The 24,469-nt window shown below is 41.7% G+C and overlaps 1 protein-coding gene across 1 annotated transcript in view; it reads left to right on the forward strand.

Annotated features, from left to right (window-relative positions):
• Positions 1–24,469, forward strand: part of LOC126295011 (uncharacterized) — a 133,202-nt gene that overhangs the window by 7,228 nt on the left and 101,505 nt on the right. Inside the window, exons 3-4 of the mRNA XM_049987264.1 lie at positions 1,899–2,245; positions 16,403–16,673. Of these exons, the coding sequence (XP_049843221.1) occupies positions 1,899–2,245; positions 16,403–16,673 (618 nt within the window). The remainder of the gene's footprint in view (positions 1–1,898; positions 2,246–16,402; positions 16,674–24,469) is intronic.

Genomic DNA, 24,469 nt, shown 5'->3' on the forward strand with positions numbered 1-24,469 from the left:
GTCATGCAGGATGTGAGCACGAACATGTGCAGAATTCTATTGTGTAGCTGATGTGCAGTTAAATCTGTATATGTGACCTACTGTTGATAAAAGCCTGTGGTCTGCATATCTAGTACGCAGAGGACAACACATGAATACATAAAAATGGCAGAAAAAAATTAGGTGTAATGAACACAACCCTGAGGTTGTAAATAGGTAGATAACTGAAACGAGACAGCAAGAATCACTACAGAACTCTTACCGAAATATGTATAGTTAAATGATTTTCCTATCTGTTACAGGTGGCACACGATGCCTACCATGAAAGCCGAAACATATTTGGTACACACAAATAAATGACTCATTTGCAAAAGACGAATTCTTTTCTTGTCTTTATGATGTATCATAATTGTATAAGATGTCCATCACTCGTCAATACTAAGTTGGAAAGAAACAGCTAGCTTATACTGCTCTTCACCTCTACCTCAGAGCAGTGAATTAATTTTCCTAGCAGAATATACACTCAAGCGCCAAAGAATTTAGTATAGGCATGCGTATTCAAATACAGAGACATTTAAACAGGCAGAATACGGGGCTGCGGCCTATACAAGACAACAAGTGGCTGGCGCAGTTGTTAGATCGGTTACTGCTGCCACAATGGCAGGTTATCAACATTGAAGTGAGTTTGAACGTTGTGCTATAGTCGGCGCACGAGCGATGGGACGCAGCATCTCCGAGGTAGCGATGGCGCGGGGATTTTGTCGAACGACCATTTCACGAGTGCACCGTGAATATGAGGAATCCGGTAAAACATCACATCTCCGACGTCGCTGCAGCCGGAAAAAGATCCTGCAAGAACAGGACCACCGACGACTGAAGAGAATCGTCCAACGTGATAGGAGTGCAATCCTTCCGCAAATTGCTGCAGATTTCACCGATGGACCATCCGCAAGTGTCAGCGTGCAAAACATTAAACAAAGCATCATCGAGACGGGCTTCCGAAGCTGAAGGCCCACTCGTATGCCGTTGATGACTGCAAGACACAAAGATTTACTCATAGCTTGGGCCTGTCAACATTGAGTGTTGATGACTCAAAAAATTTTGCCTCGTCGGACGAGTATCGTTTGAAATTGTCTCAAGCGGATGGACGTGTACGAGTATGGAGACGACCTCATGAATGCACGGACGCTGTACTTCAACAGGGGACTGTTGACGCTTGTGGAGGCTCTGCAATGGTGTGGGGCGTGTACAGCTGGAGTGATACGGTATCCCTGATACATCTAGATACGAGTCTGACAGGTGACACGTACCTAAGCATCGCGTCTGATCACCTTCATTCGTTCATGTCCGTTGTGCATTACGACGGACTTTGGCAATTCCATCAGGACAATGCGAGATCCCACGCGGCCATAATTGTTACGGATTGGCTCCAGGAATACTCTTCTGCGTCTGAACACTTCCGATGGGCACCAAACTCTCCAGACACGAAGGTTCTTGAGCGTATCTGGGATGCCTTGCAAAACGTGCTGTCCAGAAGAGATCCCCATCGGCACGTACTCTTACGTACTTGTGGACAGCCCTGCAGGATCCGCGGTGTCAGTTCCCTCCACTTCTGCGGGCTCGCGGGGTCCCTACACGATATTAGGCACTTGTATCAGATTCTTCCGCTCTGGAGTGTAATATGTTGATCATTAATCATTGTTCTGAACAAATTAACTTTTTCTGCGAGGGTAGTTACGTACAGTCTGGGTGAGTCCTCACTTCAGTTGTAAACAACGGCAGGCGCGGCGGTTTTTGAGCCGGAATAGTAAACCAGCATTGTAGCTGTCCCCCACAAGGCCGCTGTCGGAGCTCGCTGCCACCCTAGGAACGTTCGGCAGACGCACGGCTACTTTTCTGTGGAGACTGCGTGCCGGCAGCTGGACACTCTGCGCCACACACGATCGTGGCTGTCGTCCGGGCGAGCGACGTCGCACTTCCGGCGGTTCAGTCATCCTGCCGCAGACTTCCGCTGCGCTCGTCGTTACATTGTGGCTGCGCTGCCAGCGATGCGCACAGCTTGTGTTTGCTGCGAGCTATCAGCAGAAGACGATGAATGCAACGGCCGTAGTTCCTTCGCTGCTGGCTCTGTTCGTGGCTAATGGGAACTCAGTGCTGGACTGTCTCTGCAGTCACATCAACAACTCAAATGATCAAGGCAGACGCTGGAGATACAGGGGTAGTGACGGTGAATATCAACTATGGTGGCAACACTGCCAACATACGTGTAAGTAATTTTTCGTGCAGTGCGGATTCGCATGACTTGAGACTCGGCTTGGCTTGCACATGCAGCTGTGAAGGAAGACCATACGTTTCCAGCCTGACTGCGTAAATGACTATGTTTATTACGGGCAAATTGCACTTCGTGTTCTACCCGACATCTTAGGTCACTGTACTTTGTCCATCCTTTTGCGAGCGAGGAGATATCGTGAAATACGATCGGTGAAGACCGTAAATTAACCATTTACATCCCTTAACTTAGTTCGAAACGTTTTCCAGGTATTTCGGAAAAGCTGGAAATGGATGGTTGCCCAATGTAAACAATAGGTTCTGTATTAACAAAGCATGATCGTGCAGAGGTTGTGACGTACTTTGTCATAATCACGAATTTTCTTTAATTATGTTTTCTATAATTATGCAGACGTCGGAACAGTCAGCAGCAAGTTGCCTAAAAGAAATTAAATTTCTTAACTGGTTTCAGACTCTTAGGGCCCTTCAACAAAATGTTATAACTATCACACATTTTTTTCGAATATCAACAACAAGATACATGCAACCTATTGCTGACGGCATTGTGTGGCCATTTTTGTACAGCAGTATGAACCATATGAACACAGCAACATGTTGACGCTCGCAAATAATGCTGTAGTTGTAACCTTTTGATGAACGGCTCTAAGTACCTGAAACCAGTTAAGGAATTAAATTTCTTCTACACAGCTTGCTGCGGATTATTTCGATACACACAACTTCAGTTTCTGAAGATGGATCAAACACTAAACAATTTTGGGGATTCAGACATGACAGTACAGATCAACTCAAGATTAACGTACAGCCTGAGAGAGTGCTCTAACTATTCAATGCTTAGTGATACATCGATAAGAATGATAGAGACCGAGACAGTAAGTACAAAATATCGATCGTTGTGCAAGCACAGTGAATCACAGTTCAATGCACGTGAGATGATGCGGTAAGTGGAATATTCCGTCTGATAAGAGATAATGGCGGACGGCATTCTGCGTGCCAGAAATTAACAATCGTAGTTTTGTCAGCATAGTGCAGAGAACGTATGGTCAGTGACACAGAAGAGCCAGTGGCGGCTGATGCCTAAAGTGTCGGGTACGGGGTTCTCTAGTTTTACTGCGTTGTGCAATTTACCTTTCCCAATAATTTAATTTTCTAAATTATTTAAAATATTTGTGTAGCTGTAAAATTTCCTGAAAATGGGAGTGACTACGGTAGTAGCTTTCAATTGGCGGTAGTGGTATATTTATAGAGAAAGTCCAATCTCCTTTCCTTTTTTGTGGTTGATCTATGACTCTCCTCTTGAAATCTTGAAGCCTGTGAATAATATCATTTCCCCCAGAAAGCACAGCAGAAGCAGACAGCCTATCTTCACCCGTGGTGAACAAAACGCTTAGATTTGCGACAGAGCGGGGAAACATCTCTCTACTTCAAACGTTGTCATTGGGATAGTAGATGCTAACTGAAGCAATTTCATGACGTCTCCAAAAGGTTCTTGCAGGTTATTTAAAAAAAATCCTTGATAATGGCTATTACACTTTCCATTTTTTGAAAATCATGTCGAGAATAACTGGTTTGTTGTTCTGTTTTAACTTAAAAACAAAACTTTTCCCGAACAGGACATGAAAGCCCAATCCGCGTCCAATGACGCCCAAAGGCGTTACTGGACGCGAATACGGAGAGGCATGTGGTCAGCACACCGCTCTCCCAGCAGTATGTTAGTTTCCGAGACTCGAGCCGATACTTCTGTACCAAGTAGCTCCTCAGTTTGCCTTACAAGGGCTGAGTGGACCACACTCGCCAGCAGCGCTCGGAAGACCGGATGGTCACCCATCCAAGCGCTAGAGCAGCCCAATAGCGCTTAATTTCTGTGATCTGACTGGATCCGGTGTTGCCATTGCGACCGTTGGCTGTTTCTAAGTTAGCTTTATTTGAAAAATTAATAGGACTGCACAGCAACAGAAAGAATTTTTTCGGGAAAATTATTTTTCAGTGAAGGGAAGAAGTAAATTAGAGGCCTATAAGTGCTTGGAGCATTCAAATCTCTGAGTGCCCTGCTGAATTTTTGCGTCACATACAACGTTTCTCCTGTGCTACATTCCTTATTATACACGTCTCCTCGCATTTTCTTTTTCCTACATTTGGTTCTTCCTCGATTATGGTATCAACAATATTGTCTCTATTTTTCAAAATTTAATTTTCAAATGATTGTATTGCTTGCTTTATTGAGACGGGATAACTCGTGCGCTTTTGTAATTGTCTGTACTAGATGTCCTCGAGTGGCACGTTCATACATATTATAAAAATGGATATATTTCTAACAGAAAATTGGAAAAATGAATACATGGACAACGCTAGGTTTGTCGACTAAGAATGTTACACATCCTCTTCCTTCTTTTATTTTCAAAATTGGCCTGTTCTCGAAGACAACTAACAAGTTTGGAAATGAGAAAATGTTGCCCCAGATTTTAAAAAAAAACATTGAAGCTTCCAATCTCTTAGTAGCTCTTCTACTCTCGCATTCATGGAAATACTTTAAACAAAAACTATGAAATTGTTGTTGCTAAAATATCATCCCAATTAACCAAAATCATTGACTTACTAATGCTATACTTCGTCATCTTAATTCAATCAAAAAACCTTAACTAAACGCACATCACATCACGAACTTCTTCTTACTACAAAATATCATTTATGATCTTCAGCGTTGAGCTATTCTTTAAATTTTCTGTAGTCTTGCTATTCAGCACCTTGGCAATTAAATCTCCTCATAAACATTCACTACACTTGTTGATGTCTATATATCATAGGAAATAAACAATATATGTTATCGGCGCAGTGCCCTCCAGCTTTACACAAAACATATTTTTCATCTAATATCAGCCACTGCCGCCAACTTTTACCTAACAACACTCACATTTTATTTTTTTACTTTATTTAATATGGGTTCAGTGGCATCCGCTTTTACCTAATAATACTGACACTTTTCTTTTTACTTATACTAGCACTAGGTCTTCTATATATATCGTTTACTATCTCGTAATTCATACTCAGCAGCACCTAAGTGTCTTGTATAAAATTCATAAATATATGTTACATAGTTTCACAATATACACAATGTTGTTTGGAAATAATACAATACTATTTACAGATTCTCTGTTGATCCTGTGCTGACTACAGGGCGTTCATTTGAATTGTTTCCTCGTGTGGCTAGTGTTCCTAATCTTGACTCATCGGTCAGTGCGCTCTCGCACCACCTGTTAATACTCGTATATTGCCATTAGGCATCGGGCGTGACTCATCAAAGTCAGCGCTCAAGTTTATACCGGCCCTCGACGCACCTCTATCTTACGTCTATGGATTGAAAATGGAAATGATTTGAGAATAGTTCTCATTTTATACTTCAGGTTTTATTTTCATTTCATTCGATAACTGAATTAGACATTCAAACAAGATCTACAGGTCTTTTGAGAGAACTGAAGATACTATAGATCGCGATAACAGAAAAAAATAGCGAAGCAAATCCTGTTACTTTAATTTACTCGTAGCTTATTATGGACTTTGCTGCTCAAACATGTAAACACTATAGAAACATTTCTCATGTGCTACATGCATGTGTACCTCAGTACGTATTATTGTCTGTGTCCTATCTGAGACTCATGTTAGCTGTGTCGTGATACAATTGATAATAATGCTTCGGCGGAAATACCTAGCCTACTAATCCCTAAATGTGTGGCTGACTTGTCTGGTCGCTCGCAAACTCTTTCATCTTCATTTTCACTGAGGCTGGACTTATCCTAGCCTAAATATATACACTCCTGGAAATGAAAAAAAGAACACATTGACACCGGTGTGTCAGACCCACCATACTTGCTCCGGACATTGCGAGAGGGCTGTACAAGCAATGATCACACGCACGGCACAGCGGACACACCCGGAACCGTGGTGTTGGCCGTCGAATGGCGCTAGCTGCGCAGCATTTGTGCACCGCCGCCGTCAGTGTCAGCCAGTTTGCCGTGGCATACGGAGCTCCATCGCAGTCTTTAACTCTGGTAGCATGCCGCGACAGCGTGGACGTGAACCGTATGTGCAGTTGACGGACTTTGAGCGAGGGCATATAGTGGGCATGCGGGAGGCCGGGTGGACGTACCGCCGAATTGCTCAACACGTGGGGCGTGAGGTCTCCACAGTACATCGATGTGGTCGCCAGTGCAGTTTGAACGTTCAATAACTGTCACACTGTATGCGTGCTATAGAAACTACTTGAAAAGTTCTCTGTACCATAACAATGCTTTGAAAATGCAGATAAAATGATCTCGTACGAGAAACAATCGACGAATGACTGTTTAAACTCTTATCTGTGTCTTCACTGAGCCACTGAAGGCACAGGACGCGCAGCTATTGAATGAGGAACCTTTCGGACAGTGACAACTTTTGCTGACGGCGTCGGTAGTTTGAGGGAACAGGATGGTGTTGTAAACGAAGAACTCAAACGGATTACCTCTTAGATGTTGCAATCATACCCTCTTAACTATATACCGTTTTTAACTTTCTCTTATGTGTTCTACAGTCTTTACCGTTGTACAGCTACGCATGAAATGGTTCCAGCCGTCTGCCATCTCTACCTTCATTTTAGAAAGCCGTGTGTTTTGTCGAAGAGCAACTTACAGAGATTCCAGGCTGTGTTGGGAGTGTGTCCCCACGGCTGGAGAACGCGAGCAGCCAACGTGGCGAGTTTTTCGGTGCGGTGGTCACAGCAAGCCTGGAGTGTGGGCCGTGGCTCGCTAGGAGAGGAGAGACTTTGCCTGAACCCAGTCATACAGGTGGGATAACACCTTCAGAAGGCGCACTAAACGGCCGTAACTACAGTTTCAAATCTACATTACAATACTTTCTTTTTGTTGCAGAAATTGTCAAGTAAAGTCCTTCAGTCTTGGACCACAACTGTGGCGTTATTCCGATCCGGTAATCTTCAATGAGTAGAAGGAAAGGTCACCGGAGAATTGGGGCTCGCCACATTGAATGAGAGAGTAAAATGACTGAGTTCTGTAATAAATTTCAACTAGTAATAGCGAATACTCTGTTCAAGAACTACAAGAAAAGGAGTTATACTTGGAAACGGCCATGTGCTATGGGAAGAGTTCATTTATATTACATCATGGTCAGACAGTGATTCTGAAATCAGATATTGGCTTGTATGGCGTACCCAGGAGCAGATGTAAATACAGACAATGTATTATTGATGAAGAGTAGGATGCAATTTAAGAAAATGTTGTTGTTGTTGTTGTGGTCTTCAGTTCTGAGACTGGTTTGATGCAGATCTCCATGCTACTCTATCCTGTGCAAGCTTCTCCATCTCACAGTACCTAATGCAACCTACATGCTTCTGAATCTGTTTCGTGTATTCATCTCTTGGTCTCCCTCTACGATTGTTACCCTCTACGCTTCCCTCCAATACTAAATTGGTGATCCCTTGATGCCTCAGAACATGTCCTACCAACCGATCCCTTCTTCTTGTCAAGTTGTGCCACAAACTTCTCTACTCCCCAATCCTATTCTATACCTCCTCATTAGTTATATGATCTACCCATCTAATCTTCAGCATTCTTCTGTAGCACCACATTTCAAAAACTTCTATTCTCTTCTTGTCCACACTAGTTATGGTCCATGTTTCACTTCCATACATGGCTACACTCCATACAAATACTTTCAGAAATGACTTCCTGACAGTTAAATCTATACTATATGTTAACAAATTTCTCTTCTTCAGAAACGCTTTCCTTGCCATTGCCAGTCTACATTTTATATCCTCTATACTTCGACCATCATCAGTTTTTTATTCTCCCCAAATAGCAGAACTCCTTTACTACTTTAAGTGTCTCATTTCCCAATCTAATTCCCTCAGCATCACCCGACTTAATTCGACTACATTCAATTATCCTCGTTTTGCTTTTGTTGATGTTCATCTTACATCCTCCTTTCAAGACACTGTCCTTGCCGTTCAATTGCTCTTTCAAGTCCTTTGCTGTCCCTGACAGAATTACAGTGTCATCGGCGAACCTTAGAGTTTTTATTTATTCTCCATGCATTTTAATACCTCCTCCGAATTTTTCTTTTGTTTCCTTTACTGCTTGCTCAATACACAGGCTACAACCCTGTCTCACTCCCTTCCCAACCACTGCTTCCCTTTCAAGTCCCTCGACTCTTATAACTGCCATCTGATTTCTGTACAAATTGTAAATAGCCTTTCGCTCCCTGTATTTTACCCCTGCCACCTTCAGAATTTGAAAGAGAGTATTCCACTCAACATTGTCAAAACTTTCTCTAAGTCTACAAATGCTAGAAACGTAGGTTTGCCTTTCCTTAATCTTTCTTCTAAGATAAGTCGTAGGGTCAGTGTTGCCCCACGTGTTCCAATATTTCTACGGAATCCAAACTGATCTTCTCCGAGGTCAGCTTCTACTAGCTTTTCTATTCGTCTGTAAAGAATTCGCGTTAGTATTTTGCAGCTGTGTCTTCTTAAACTGATACTTCGGTAATCTTCACATTTGTAAACACCTGCTTTCCTTGAGATTGGCCTTATTATATTCTTCTTGGAGTCTGAGGGTATTTCGCCTGTCTCATATATCTTACTCAGCAGATGGTAGAGTTTTGTCAGGAATGGTTCTCCCAAGGCTGTCAGTAGTTCTAATGGAATTTTGTCTACTCCTGGGACCTTGTTTCGACTCAGCTCTATCAGTGCTCTATCAAACTCTTCACACAGTATCATATCTCCCATGTCATCTTCATCTACATCCTCTTGCGTTTCTATAACATTCCACTTCCATTTCCATAATATTGTCTTCAAGTACATCGCCCTTGTATAGACCCTCTATATACTGCTCCCACCTTTCTGCTTTCCCTTCTTTGCTTAGAACTGGGTTCTCATCTGAGCTCTTGATATTCATGCAAGTGGTTCTCTTTTCTCCAAAGGTCTCTTAATTTTCCTGCAGGATGTATCTGTCTTACCCCTAGAGAGATAAGCCTCTACATCCTTACATTTGTCCTCTAGCCATGTCTGCTTAGCCATGTCTGCTTAGAGAGATTATTCACCAAGAATCAGTACAAGCTGTACCAAGTACAAGCTGTATTTCACTTGATGCCACATTGGGCAACTTGCATGTTGGTGACTGGTGATGAGGATGAAATGATGATGAGGACAACACAACACCTAGTCCCCGAGTGGAGGAAATTTCCAACCCAGCCAGGCATCGAACCTGGGCCCACTAGCATGGGAGGCAAGCACATTACCACCCGGCTAAGCAGGCAGACAATGGTTACTCAGATGTAAAATTTGTTTTACTTAATTTATTATTTTAATAGGAAAGAAATGAACAGAGAAATAAAGAAGAGCGAACTAAAATCTTAAACTTTAAAAGAGCTCAAATCAGTTGCTAAAACAGAAAAATTGAGGAATTATTATAAATTTAAAAAATGTGGATTAATTGATCTTATTAAAGGAACTGAAGTTAAAGTTAATGGTAACGATTTGAGTAAAAATGTCTTTAAGTCAACTTCAAAGACCTGTAAAGACAAAAATTTAAGAAATTATTCTGATCTTAAAAATAAACAATTAATCTATTTCTCAATAGACCTGAGAAAAATATTAATAATGATAATGTAATTGAGAATTGTTTTCAAAACTTTTAGTAGATAAATATAAAAATTTAAACAATAAAGTTGCCAATAAAATTTATCAGATTTTAAATTTCTAGACAATGATGATTTTTTTCAAATCAACTTAACAGATTTATAGAAAAGCTTCTGCTCTTGCATCAAGAATAATAACTAATACAAGTAATAATGCTCATAATACTATGGAATCAGAAGAACTTTTTAATCAAAGAATAGAAGAAATAATCACAAAATTAAAGAATATTTCAATTCAAAGAAGAACAATTAAAATTAATATGAAGTCTTATAGCAAATAAAAAATACAAGATGAAATACAACAATTTAATGTTAAAACATCTAATCAAGTATTATTAAGAAGAACTGAATTAGATTATTATAAAAATCAATGAATAAACTATTCACTGACATTGAAGAAATAAAAAGATATCTGGCTGGTTTTTATTTTATACAGATAATTTAGAATTAAATGTTAATAGACACAATCCAATTTAGTTTCATCTTATATCAATGTATCAAAAGTAATTCAAGTTAAAAAAGTTGTAGTTAATGTGAGAAACAAAGATCAAATCGTTTCCTTTATTCAATAAAATCAGCATTATATCCTTTAGAACATGAAGCAGAAGGAGTTAATAAGCATACCAAAATTGGATTAGAATTAGACAAAATTTTTGGAAAAGGGAAAATAAATGTTCATTTTCAGTTAACAGATATTCAAAAATTGTAAAAGAAATCACATATTTCAATTAATTAAGATAATACTTCTAATCTGATGTTTTAATTTTAGCAAATATTTTCGAATCATTTTATAAACTCGATTCATTTTATGTTAAAAATGACTTAAGTTCAATTAGATTTATTGCATAATTATGATATGATTTTACTTCTTGAGAAAGGAATTTGAGGTAAAATTCCTCAAATTATTAAAAGATATGATAAAGTAAATAATGAAAACATGAAAAGTTCTGATTAAAGTTCAGAACCGAAGACAATGACTTATGACTACAGTTTTTTATGTATCAACTGTCCCAGCTCTCTGTTATCCTATTCAGTGACAGTAGTGAGTATTCGAACTGTCTGTCTGAGACTCTGATATTTGATGCTTACCATAATGACAAGTCCACATTCCTCAAACAGAGTTTCCTCTTCTATGCCAAATTCAGTCTGGAAGACACAGGTTATGTGAAACTGAAACAGAGCTTTTCAGACAAGTTGCCAATATTTATTAACTTTTGGACAGAATTTCAATAACTGTGCACAAGCATTTAATAAATAGAGAATTATCCTATGTGGTACTGAATGAAATTTGCGACTGGATTGAGATAGGGAGCATAGAGTGTAGTGGAGGATCATGGGAAGTGTTTTGGCACTGTTACTGTTCATGTTATAAATTAATTAGCAAACAATATCAATAGGAACCTTACACAGTGCAGTTATCTATAATGAAGTGCTATTTAAAAAAGCTGCTTAAATACCCAGCCACATTTTGATACGATTTCAAATTGATGCAAACATTGACAACTAGTTTTAAATGATCAGAAGTATAAGACAGTGGTCTTCACTGTCTGAAACGAGTGTTTTCACAGAAGTACTTGTGTGTGACAGCTTGTGGAGATATGGAATGGGTCAATGATGTAGGCTTAGTCAAGGAGGAACTGGTGGTAGACTACACTTCATTGGTAGAATAGTAAGAAAATGCAGTCATTCTATATGGGAGCTTTCTTACAAAATGGTTGTATGAATCATACTAGAATACCCCCGAAATATATGGGGTGCACACTAGACAGCAATAAGAGGTGATATAGAATGTTTACAAAGAGGCAACAAAAGGACTGCTGCGAGTTGTTTGAGTCTCAAAAGAGGTTGCCAGGAAAGTTGCTAGAGCGATATTGACAGGAGAGAGAAGTCAGCTAGCCTGTGAAAGCCTACAAAGTATCAAGAATCAATATTAGGTGAGGAATCTGGGATTAACCTATGTATTGCTGCCTTAGAGACCACGACGACAGTATTGTGCAGATGCATAGTATTTGGGAAGTCATTCTTACTGTGCATAATACATTAATGGAAGGTCAAAAGACCAAGTATAGCTAGTACAATGGAAAGCATCCTCTGCCAAGCACTTTACAGTGCTCGCCAAGCTACTGTGTAGCAATTTAATACCATTGCAGCACACAAAGAACAGGAAGTAACGAAATTTGACTTATAGTGGTTATACAGTAGAGTAGACAGAAAGGGTGATAACATTTCTAGGTGATAGGGGGTATACAGGGAAATTTAGTACATAATTCGACCACCAGAACAATCAACGGTGGCAGTAATCCGATCAGGAGTCGAGCTAAACCTCAGGTGGCTGATAGACATTGTCACGTCATTCTGTGCTGCTTCAGCTCTGTGCACGAACTTAGTCTCTGCACCCAGTGACCAGTGTTGCGAATCTAAATCCAGCAAATCATATGAAGCAGAACACTTGAGAATTATTCCACTGGAGCTGGTACGAGCCAGCCTCGGGGTGAAAGCATTGCCTCAATATTTGAGAAGTGATAATGGCCAGCGCCAACCAACTGGCGCCAGGGAACAAACACGGCTATGTGCCTAGCAGTGCCTGCAGTGCCAGGTCATGCAGGGGGAAATTTCCCCACCACACTTCTGTGTATGAAAGTACACTGAATACGTGACTAGCCTCGCCTTGTGCCTCATAGAATGTTCTAGATTCCTCTCTGTGACGCATATGAGCCGTATAAAAAGGGCTCCACCCCATGAACCATGGTGGGGAGACCGTTGGTGGGGAGACTTGCATGCCTCAGAGATACAGATGGCCGTACCGTAGGTGCAACCACAACGGAGGGGTATCTGTTGAGAGGCCAGACAAACATGTAGTTCCTGAAGAGGGGCAGCAACCTATTCGAAGCCCATGCCTGCTACAGTAGTACAAGTTTATATGCCAACTACCTCTGCAGATGATGAAGAAATTGAGGAAATGTATGATGAGATAAAAGTAATTATTCAGGTGGTGAAGGGAGACGAAAACTTAATAGTCATGGGTGACTGGCATTCGTCAGTAGGAAAAAGGGAGAGAAGGAAAAATAGTAGGTGATTATGGATTGGGGCTAAGAAATGAAAGAGGAAGCCATCTGGTAGAATTTTGCACAGAGTATAACATAATCATAGCTAACACTTGGAACTAGAATCATAAAAAAAGGTTGTATACATGGAAGAATCCTGGAGATACTAAAAGGTATCAGATAAATTATATAATGGTAAGACAGAGATTTAGGAATCAGGTTTTAAATTGTAGGACATGTCCACTGGCAGATGTGGTCTCTGTCCACAATCTATTGGTTATGATATGTACATTAAAACTGAAGAAACTGCAAAAAGGTGGGAATTTAAGTACATGGGATCTGGATAAGCTGAAAGAACAAGAGGTTGTACAGAGTTTCAAGGAGAGCATAAGGTAACAATTGACAGGAATGGGGGAAAGAAACACAGTGGAAGAAGAATGGGTAGCTCTGAGGGATGAAGTAGTGAAGGCAGCAGAGGATAAAGTAGGTAAAAAGACGAGGGTTGCTAGAAATCCTTGGGTAACAGAAGAACTATTGAATTTAATTGATGAAAGGAGAAAATATAAAAATGCAGTAAATGAAGCAGGCAAAAAGGAATACAAACGTGTCAAAAATGAGATCGACAGGAAGTGCAAAATGGCTAAGCAGGGATGGCTAGAGGACAAATGTAAGGATGTAGAAGCTTATCTCAAGAGGGGTAAGATAGATACTGCCTACAGGAAACTTAAAGAGACGTTTGGAGAGAAGAGAACCACGTGTATGAATATCAAGAGCTCAGATGGCAACCCAGTTCTAAGCAAAGAAGGGAAGGCAGAAAGGTGGAAGGAGTATACAGAACGTTTATTCAAGGGCGATGTCCTTGAGGACAATATTATGGAAATGGAAGAGGATGTAGATGAAGACGAAATGGGAGATAAGATACTGCGTGAAGAGTTTGACAGAGCGCTGAAAGACCTGAGTCGAAACAATGCCCCCAGAGTAGACAACATTCCATTAGAACTACTGACGGCCTTGGGAGAGCCAGTCATAACAAAACTCTCCCAGCTGGAGAGTAAGATGTATAAGACAGGCGAAATACCCTCAGACTTCAAGAAGAATATAACAATTCCAATCGCAAAGAAAGCAGGTGCTGACAGATGTGAAAATTACCGAACTATCAGTTTAATAAGTCACAGCTGCAAAATACTAACGCGAATTCTTTACAGACGAATGGAAAAACTGGTAGATGCGGACCTCGGGGAGGATCAGTTTGGATTCCGTCGAAATGTTGGAACACGTGAGGCAACACTGACCTTACTACTTCTCTATGATTCGTAGCATTTGTACACTTAGAGAAAGCTGTTGACAATATTGACTGGAATACTCTCTTTCAAATTCTGAAGGTGGCATGGGTAAAATACAGGGAGCGAAAGGCTATTTACTATTTGTACGGAAACCAGATGGCAGTCGTAAGAGTCGAGGGACATGAAAGGGAAGCAGTGTTTGGGAAAGGAGTGAGATAGGGTTGTAGCCTCTCCATGATGTTATTCAATCTGCATATTAAGCAAGCAGTACAGGAAACAAAAGAAAAATTCGGAGTAGGTATTAAAATTCATGGAGAAGAAGTAAAAACTTTGCCGATGACACTGTAATTCTGTCAGAGACAGCAAAGGACTTGGAAGAGCAGTTGAACGGAATGGACAGTGTCTTGAAAGGAGGATATAAGATGAACATCAACAAAAGCAAAGCGAGGATAATGGAATGTAGTCGAATTAAGTCGGGTGATGCTGCGGGAATTAGATCAGGAAATGAGACACTTAAAGTAGTAAAGGAGTTTTGCTATTTAGGAAGAAAAATAACTGATGATTGTCGAAGTAGATATGATATAAAATGTAGACTGGCAATGGCAAGGAAAGCGTTTCTGAAGAAGAGAAATTTGTTAACATCGAATATATTTATGTCTCAGGAAGTCGTTTCTGAAAGTATATGTTTGGAGTGTGGCCATGTATGGAAGTGAAACGTGGACCATAAGTAGTTTGGACAGGAAGAGAATAGAAGCTTTCTAAATGTGGTGCTACAGAAGAATGCTGAAGATAAGGTGGATAGATCACGTAACTAATGAGGAGGTATTGAATAGGATTGGGGAAAAGAGAAGTTTGTGGCACAACTTGACTAGAAGAAGGGATCGGTTGGTAGGACATGTTTTGAGGCATCAAGGGATCACAAATTTAGCACTGGAGGGCAGCGTGGAGGGTAAAAGTCGTAGAGGGAGACCAAGAGATTAATACACTAAGCAGATTCAGAAGGATGTAGGTTGCAGTAGGTACTGGGAGATGAAGAAACTTGCACAGGATAGAGTAGCATGGAGAGCTGCATCAAACCAGTCCCAGGACTGAAGACAACAACAACAAACAACAAAAAGGGCTCGTGAGGACCCAGTAAGTAGTCGAGATCTGTTGTGTATAGGGACACAGACTCTGTATCGTGCTTACAAGACACGAGACGTGGAACTATTAGCTGGCCTTGCCTCCATAGTACACATGGAGATAGATTCAGTAGCTGGCGTTTGACTGATAGTGGGAATAAGCAGCAGTGGCAGGAAGACTCTTCATTTTTCAGATGAGAGGGGACTTGTGATTTATACCCTGCTTCCCAAACCGATCCTCACTGAGTTCCGTGCTCTGCACCACCCGTTGGAGTTTCAGAAGCTGCCCACACCTACTTCCACTTGACGAGGAGGTCAGCAGAGGTGACACCCCCGAGTTGTCGCAATGCGTCTATCTCATTCCCTCTCTGGACACGACACCGTGCCGAGAGGTCTAGTGCAGTCTGGCCAACGGTCCAATGCAATCGCTATCGACGTAGGGCAGAGCTGCACAAGTGACATGTGGTCTACAATCATTTTGTGGAGAGGTAACCTCTCAGAGACCTCGAAGACATGTAAAGTGAACGGTCTCGGACTCAGAAACATAGTGTCTCAAATCCGATTTATTAGCTACCTGTCGACTATCAAATGGCTGCCTGTACAATGACGCCAGGTAACGGACAAGGAGGAGAATGCCGAACGCACCCTCAACTCTGTTCGGAGCCACGACACACGGGTGCTTCTCCTGCGACGCTGTACTCGGAGTGGTTGCTCATCAGATAAGACGACACGGTGTCCTGTAGTGTCCCACAGGTCAGAGTACTGTCTGTGCAGCTCTCTCTGCTTCCTCGTCAAGAGGAGCTACAGCAGTGGCCGCTGTGCCGACAGCCACCTGAAGTGCTGGTCATTTGCTCGCGAAAGCAGTGTCGACTTTCGTGGACTGGTGCTCTCTTAGCGTTCCACTTTCGGCGCCTGCTAGTACAGACGGAGGCAGAAGACGCCAGTGACAGCCTGTGCGAGTGTTCGGAGCGCAGACCCGTCGAGGTGACTGAACGACGTTCCACAGATGACGACACGCTGAGCGGAACTCGCGGGACGCTGGAGCCGCCGTCGGTCGCCGCGCCGGCCGTGGCCCGCCTGGCAGCCAGCGCCTCCAGCTACGGACCGCCGCCGCCCCCTGCGGGAGTGGGCGTGGCGGCGGGGGAGGGGGAGGGGGAGGTCTGCGGCGGCGCCCTGGCGGCTCTCCGCCGCCTAACCTGGGAAGAGGCCAGCCAGCTCGGCAGGCAGCTCAGCTGCCGAATCTCTGCCGACTGTATCGCCTCCTGCCCTGTGCCAAGGTTCGTACACCACTCGAAGCCGTTACTGCTCACCGTACGCCTAATCACATTCTCCTGTCCGTAAATTTGTTCTGTACGATATCACCTACTTTCCCTATTTTCCGAGACCAACCGGCCGTCAGTAACCACACATTGGTCAGATACAAGGAGACAGCAAGCTAATGCGCTGCCTCTGCCGTTGACAGTGGCCACAGAACTGTCGACGAATGTGCCTTCTGGAATTCGTAGCACTCTGCTCACTATCTCTGGATATTGCTACACGAGACACTCTATTGCCTGATGATGATCGTCAAAGATTGAAACCGGTGCCGATCAATAAAACTGACACTAATTGCTTTACTCAAATTGAATTTAGATAGCTATTTCCCAACCCTTGTCAAAAAACTATAAAATTACCGTGTTATTAGAGATGACAACAATACCGCCGTAGCTTGATGTCGGTTTTATCTGTAAATAAATTCAAAAGTGAACAAAAAACACCGCTAACAGCTAAATTACGAGCATTGTCCAGGAAGTAATTCACCGCATTTTATTTTCTTCAACAATTCTTTATCGAACATAATGAGAATTAGACACATGAAGGAACGGTGTTTTATCTATACACCCTATTTATCCACGTAATCTGCATTCCGTTCTATGGCCTTCCTACAGTGCAAATCAAGGGCGTGTATGCCCTGTCGGATCGTTCCTCGTCCTGGTGACGGAGGCAGTGCTTCACTGTGTCGATCACGTCCCCATCGTCTTCAAAATGTCTTCCGCGAATGTCATCCTTCAATGCCCCGAACAAGTGGACGTCCAGCTCAGCCCGCTGAAACATGGCACGTGTGACAGCGGTGCATGGTCTCCCCGATCGCCATCTGGTGACCTCACCCTCCGCGTCCTGCGACTAACTGTACTTCTACCGACAGCAGATGCTCCATACACAATGCACAAGTGTTTGTGAATATTCCTAACAGCTTCTTTGTCTGCAGTGAGAAATTCAATGACGGCACGTTAATTGTAACGTACTTCACCTACAGATACGATTTTGAATCTGTCCTGAAACTACGCTATCTGTAACGGAAACTTAGCTCGCTCACTTAGTAAACTTCAAATAACACATACGTAACAACTCGCATTCGTATCAATGCTTTCAGCTGAGAAAAAATGCGGTAAACCCCGCAGATCTCACGATGAATATCGATCGCTTTTAGGCCTTTAGCACTAAGAAATCTTTCTGTGCCACCATCGTATTATAGGAAAGAATCAACCCTATGGTCAACATTCTGCACCTCAAGGTAGTACTAATATTGCGTATCATCTGCTATATACACGTCATTAAAATCTTGAACATGGCACTAGTCGGCAACTGTAAAATTATGGGAGTCATAGGAATGACACAGGCAACCAGTGGCACAAGAGAAATTTATTCAAACTTTTACCTAGATATAGTGATGATTAAGTCTTATGGCAATGCCATAGCATTTGTATTGATCATTTTACTGTTGACTGGGCCTTATAACTAGATGTCTCTTTTCAGACAATATGCAAGGCGTCTTATTACTTCTCCCGAGGAAGAGAGCTTTATACCTGTCGAAATCTATGTAAAGGTCTGAATACACTTTTGATATGCAAATAGCTAGCTGTATGATTCCCATTGTTTTCATACGTCATTAAGTTATAGTATGGCAGTCAGCTTGAAGCCAGCTTTTACTTGAAGGATCACGCAATGACATCACGATATAATAGCCTCTATCCTCAAAAAACCGGCAGTTCGGCGAGCAAGAGAGTATTGAAAGTTTCTTCAAACAGGCAACATCTACAGTTATGGTATTGGTTATTGGATCCCATTGAGCCACCAGTGTGCAGTCATGTCAACCGCTGTGTCTCACCTGCCGTTCCACGCAGTACCATGCAGTGTCAGCAGCACTAAGATTGGACTGTCTCGTGACCACCTCGAGGTGCTGTAGGGTGCTTGAATGTTTGTTAAACCAGGAACGTACACATGCAGACCTGAGAACACGACTGTAGCCATCTTCTACTATTCGAATGCCCACAACATACGCATCAGGAAGAAGCAGAAGATAGTACAGCACTTCACTAGTAGGGCAAGGAGAGGGTAACCCCAGGGAGAGCGTCGCCCCAGGTAGGGTGTAACCCCAAACTGCCGTTCTCCAAGGTGGCGGCTGTAACGTCAGCTGACGACGCGATTGACGTCATTCAAGATGGCTGCTTTTGGTGGGAAGATAGGTAAATTGGGCTACCTCCACTAACCTAAGTCACCTCTTCCTGCTTATGGATATAGGTCTTTATTTAAACAATTAGAGATAGTACCACCATCAAGTGTACTCGCTATTCTCTTGGAAAATGTGCTCTAAGTTTTTGGAGCAAAATTAGTGCAGATTTTCCAAGAGGATGGCGAACACAGTTGATGGTGGTACTACCTCTAATTGTTTAAATAAAGACTTACGTCCACTTCCTAGGAACAGGTGACTTAGGTTAGTGGTCTTAGGTTAGTGGAAGTAGTCCAAATGACCTAACTTCCCATTAAAAGCAGCCATCTTGAATGACGTCAATCATGACCTCATCTGACGTCACGGCTGCCATCTTAGACAACGATAATGTGGGATGACACCCCCCCCCCCCCCCTGAGGTGAAGCTCTCCCTGGGTTGACGCTCTCCTGGCCCTACTATAGCTTTGTCACCGACAATGTTGGAATGTACTTACTCGTTCAGGTTCTAGCTAAGGTGACAGAAACACCGCCATAACACCACGGAACCACCACCGGCATGGACCAAGTTCTACACACCCTGCAGCTTAGGCGCCTCATTGGGCAGTCGGTCTGCTCGGCACCTCTATAATTCCAGAAGAGGCGAAATCGCGACTCGTCTGACGACGCTACACGCCCTCACTGTCCATTTCTGCTATCTTTAACTGACAACAGGACAGGTTGCCATTCAGTTAATAACAGCTGCACAACATTGGGAAAATGTTTCCGTTATGATATTACTGTCATGTTCTGTCAAGCATCGAACGATAATTCATTTATTTAATTTCATTTTCTGTCAAATGTGGTTATGTCTCTGCTATATTAATTAGTGAAATACATCTTGACATATCCATAGAGTATTAAGCGAGCTAATAAGGTTGCTAAAAGGTTGATCTGTCATATTCAAAAGTATAATATGTTAAGTAAATAAGACACTAAAGCAGTAGATAAGTTATCCCACTTCGGCAGAAACGTAACTGTTGACAGATGAAGCAGATAGGGTATAAAATGCTGACTGGATGCGGCTCGAAAAGCATCCCTGGTTTAGAGGAAATTATTAAAGTGTAATATAGATTAAAATGTTAGGAAGTCATTTCTGAAGGTATTCGTCTGGAATGTAGCCCTATACGGAAACGAAACATGGATGATAAGCAGTTGCCACAAGAAAAGAATAGAAGATTTTGAAATGTGATGCTAGAGCAAACTGCTGAAAAATAGGTGGGCAGATCGTACAACAAGAAGGAGGTCTGAATCGAATTCCAGACAAAAAAGTATTGCACAACTTGACTAAAAGAAGTGATCAGTTGACAGGACACCTCCTGGGGCCTCAGAGAATCGATCGTTTGGTAAAGGAGGTAAAGTGTAGGCAGTAAAAATTGTAGAGGAACACCAAGTGACGACTACAGTTATTTGGAGATGAATGGTCTTCCATAGGACAGAGAGGCATGGAGCTGCAGCAAACCAGTCTACGTGATAAACACGACAGCAACAAATAGCAACGATAATTATAACAATAATGATAATGAAGCAGTTTCACATTTGATATACCAATAATGGGACAAACGAAGATCTGAATCTTGCTGATAGATGGAAACTGTGTGTGAGGCTGGGACTCAAAACCACTGGTCATCTCCCTTTTGTCGATATTGTTCTCACCAACCGAAATATCGAGACAGGACTCAAGAATTGTACTTACAGCTTCCATTCCAAGGGGACTTTTCGCTGACACCTCACTCTCGGATTCGTATGAGGTCAGCCATGGTGTTTTGATACAGATGTTCACTGCATCTCCTTTGAATGATTTGGGTGAACAGTAGAAACACACATCAGGGTAGTGGGATTAGGTATCCTTGTTTGATATACAGTTAACCAGCTTTCCAATCAATCTTAAAGACTTACACTTCTTGAGGTAGACTTGAAGCGCTCAGGTATCAAATGTATTGTCGAATACTCCGAACGTTTAACTTACTATACTCTTCCAATGCAAGTAGAGCTGAAGTACTTCTGCAAGAAATGATACATCGCCAGCAGCAGTCTTTCAGCTTGAGTTTGGAGAGTTTAGGTTCGACACCACCACACCTCCGTTCCTTCTTTTGTCTTGCCTACTCTGGATGCCTGCTACTGTTCCTTTCAAGTAAGTGCACATTGGCATCCAAAAATGTTATAAGTAATTAGATGTACTGTGTATGTTAGTTCGAAAATGTCGGACTCATTAAATGAATGTGTACATGATATATGTGAATTACACCACAGATGACATGGGTAGCTCGCATTTGGGCTTTACTTATATGAGTTCTTTTGAAATATTACCTCACATAACGTGATGGTAAACAGTGTTCCAGGAAGTACTGGCAGTATGGATGGTCTTTTCATCGTAAGTGCAGCTTTATTCAGACTCTCGAAATGTTACTTTGAATCTACTTTCGGTCACAAAAACTCAGTGTGCTGTGATGCATTGATCGCTAAACTAATGTGAGATTTTTGTGTCAGCAAGGACTGATTTGTTCATAAGAAAGAGGATGTGCGAAGTGTTATTCCAAGCAAGTGTCAGCCATAGCTATAAAGTGAGAGTTACTTCCCTCCAGAATATGATGTACTACATCATTCAGTTCCCAATTTGAATCTTTAACTAATGCGTTTGTGTAATTCCAACATTTTGTTGGTATCAGGGTCAGCAACAAAACATATTTACATTTTTTAGTTAAGATTTCCATCAGAGTGGCAAATAATATTCTTATTAGTGTTTAATTTCAAATGTTTTCTTTCACTGTCAAACCAATACCTGCATTTGTAATTTAGTTTACATCAGGCTATTATAACAAATGTCATTTGACCGTATTACAATTGTCTTGACATGTTCAGTTGTTTAAACATCAAAATTTGCCAGTTCTGTCCATGAACATGGGCCATTATCTACCAAGGAATAAAATAGTACAAGAAATTCTCTAAGGGGGTTAAAGAGACTAGTAAAGTTAATTGTTTACAGGGGCAGTTAACAACTACCTATTTTTCTTAGACGGTTGTATTTCTCAGATAACAGAGAGTAGAGGTTTGGTGAACAAAGTAAGACAAGAAAATAATAGTAAAATCACTCTGTCTTTTCCAAGTAACATTCGCACTTTTTTTTACTGGGAATGCTAACATCTTTCTAAGCTCAACATCTCACTCATTACAGAGTGGTAGAAGCTCAATTTTTCAGGTGAGATAATCGAAAAAGTGAAACTAGACATCATCATCGTGACCCTGACGTTTGTTGATGGTGTGCATGTACAATATGTAGAATGTGTAACACTAGATTTTTATGTTACAAAGTAACTTCATTGTAAGAAGACATACACAAATAAGTATTGTGCATTAAAAGAAAATAGGACGATGTTGCTCTGTTTCTAGTTTTGTATGCAGTATGATACTGGCTAAGTCTCATACAGATATTCTGAATTTGGTATTCTGTGATTTCACTAAACTACTTCAAGCAAATACCCACTCGTATCCTCCTATCAAGTCACATCCGACTACCTGCCCCATCCTTGCCCAATTAATATTTATCCACATGTCTGTATGTACGAGTCACATTTTCTGTTATCAACCTGTAAAGGAACCAAATGTTCAGTTGCTTTGGAAAGTGATCCTTGAAGGAATAAAACTAAGTAGCTCAAATGCAAAAGCCCCTAACTGCATAGTGAGCGATACTGAGATAATCGATAAAAACTGGTCCCATCAAAACGACTAAAGTTAAAGATTTCATTTCTTTTCTAAAACTGAGTAAAAAAAATTAATTGAAAGGTATTAATGGCTGATATTAACGATTATGATTGATACATTAAAATTTTAAGTGAAATATTGACTTCGCAGTTGTTGTTGTTGTGGTCTTCAGTCCTGAGACTGGTTTGATGCAGCTCTCCATGCTACTCTATCCTGTGCAAGTTTCTTCATCTCCCAGTAACTACTGCAGCCCATATCCTTCTGAATCTGCTTAGTGTATTCATCTCTTGGTCTCCCTCTACGATTTTTACCCTCCACGCTGCCCTCCAGTACCAAATTGGTGATCCCTTCATGCCTCTCAACATGTCCTACCAACCGATCCCTTCTTCTAGTCAAGTTGTGCCACAAACTCCACTTCTCCCCAATTCTGTTCAATACCTCCTCATTAGTTACGTGATCTACCCATCTAATCTTCAGCATTCTTCTGTAGCACCACATTTCGAAAGCTTCTATTCTCTTCGTGTCTAAACTATTTATCGTCCATGCTTCACTTCCATACATGACTACACTCCATACAAATACTTTCAGATACGACTTCCTGACACTTAAATCAATACTCGATGTTAACAAATTTCTTTTGTTGAGAAACACTTTTCTTGCCATTGCCAGTCTACATATTACATCCTCTCTACTTCATCAGTTATTTTGCTCGCCAAATAGCAAAACTCGTTTACTACATTAGGTGTCTCATTTCCTAATCTAATTCCCGCAGCATCACCCGACTTAATTCGATTACATTCCATTATCCCCCTTTTGTTTTGTTGATGTTCATCTTATATCCTCCTTTCAAGACACTGCCCATTCCGTTCAACTGCTCTTCCAAGTCCTTTGCTGTCTCTTACAGAATTACAATGTCATCGGCAAACCTCAAAGTTTTTATTTCTTATCCATGGATATTAATTTTTCTTTCGTTCCCTTTACTGCGTGCTCAATATACAGATAGAATAACATCGGGGAGAGGCTACAACCCTGTCTCACTCCCTTCCCAACCACTGCTTCCCTTTCATGCCCCTCGACTCTTATAACTGCCATCTGGTTTCTGTACAAATTGTAAATAGCCTTTCGCTCCCTGTATTTTACCTCTGCCACCTTCAGAATTTGAAAGAGAGTATTCAAGTCAACATTATCAAACGCTGTCTCTAAGTCTACAAATGCTAGGAATGTAGGTTTGCCTTTCCTTAATCTAGTTTCTCCTCACCCAATGAACCATGGACCTTGCCGTTGGTGGGGAGGCTTGCGTGCCTCAGCGATACAGATGGCCGTACCGTAGGTGCAACCACAACGGAGGGGTATCTGTTGAGAGGCCAGACAAACGTGTGGTTCCTGAAGAGGGGCAGCAGCCTTTTCAGTAGTTGCAGGGGCAACAGCCTGGATGATTGACTGATCTGGCCTTGCAACATTGACCAAAACGGCCTTGCTGTGCTGGTACTGCGAACGGCTGAAAGCAAGGGGAAACTACAGCCGTAATTTTTCCCGAGGACATGCAGCTTTACTGTATGATTAAATGATGATGGCATCCTCTTGGGTAAAATATTCCGGAGGTAAAATAGTCCCCCATTCGGATCTCCGGGCGGGGACTACTCAGGAGGATGTCGTTATCAGGAGAAAGAAAACTGGCGTTCTCCGGATCGGAGCGTGGAATGTCAGATCCCTTAATCGGGCAGGTAGGTTAGAAAATTTAAAAAGGGAAATAGATAGGTTAAAGTTAGATATAGTGGGAATTAGTGAAGTTCGGTGGCAGGAGGAACAAGACTTCTGGTCAGGTGACTACAGGGTTATAAACAC

Source organism: Schistocerca gregaria, chromosome 11, assembly GCF_023897955.1.
Source record: "Schistocerca gregaria isolate iqSchGreg1 chromosome 11, iqSchGreg1.2, whole genome shotgun sequence".
In the NCBI taxonomy this organism is placed as follows: Eukaryota; Metazoa; Arthropoda; class Insecta; order Orthoptera; family Acrididae; genus Schistocerca; species Schistocerca gregaria.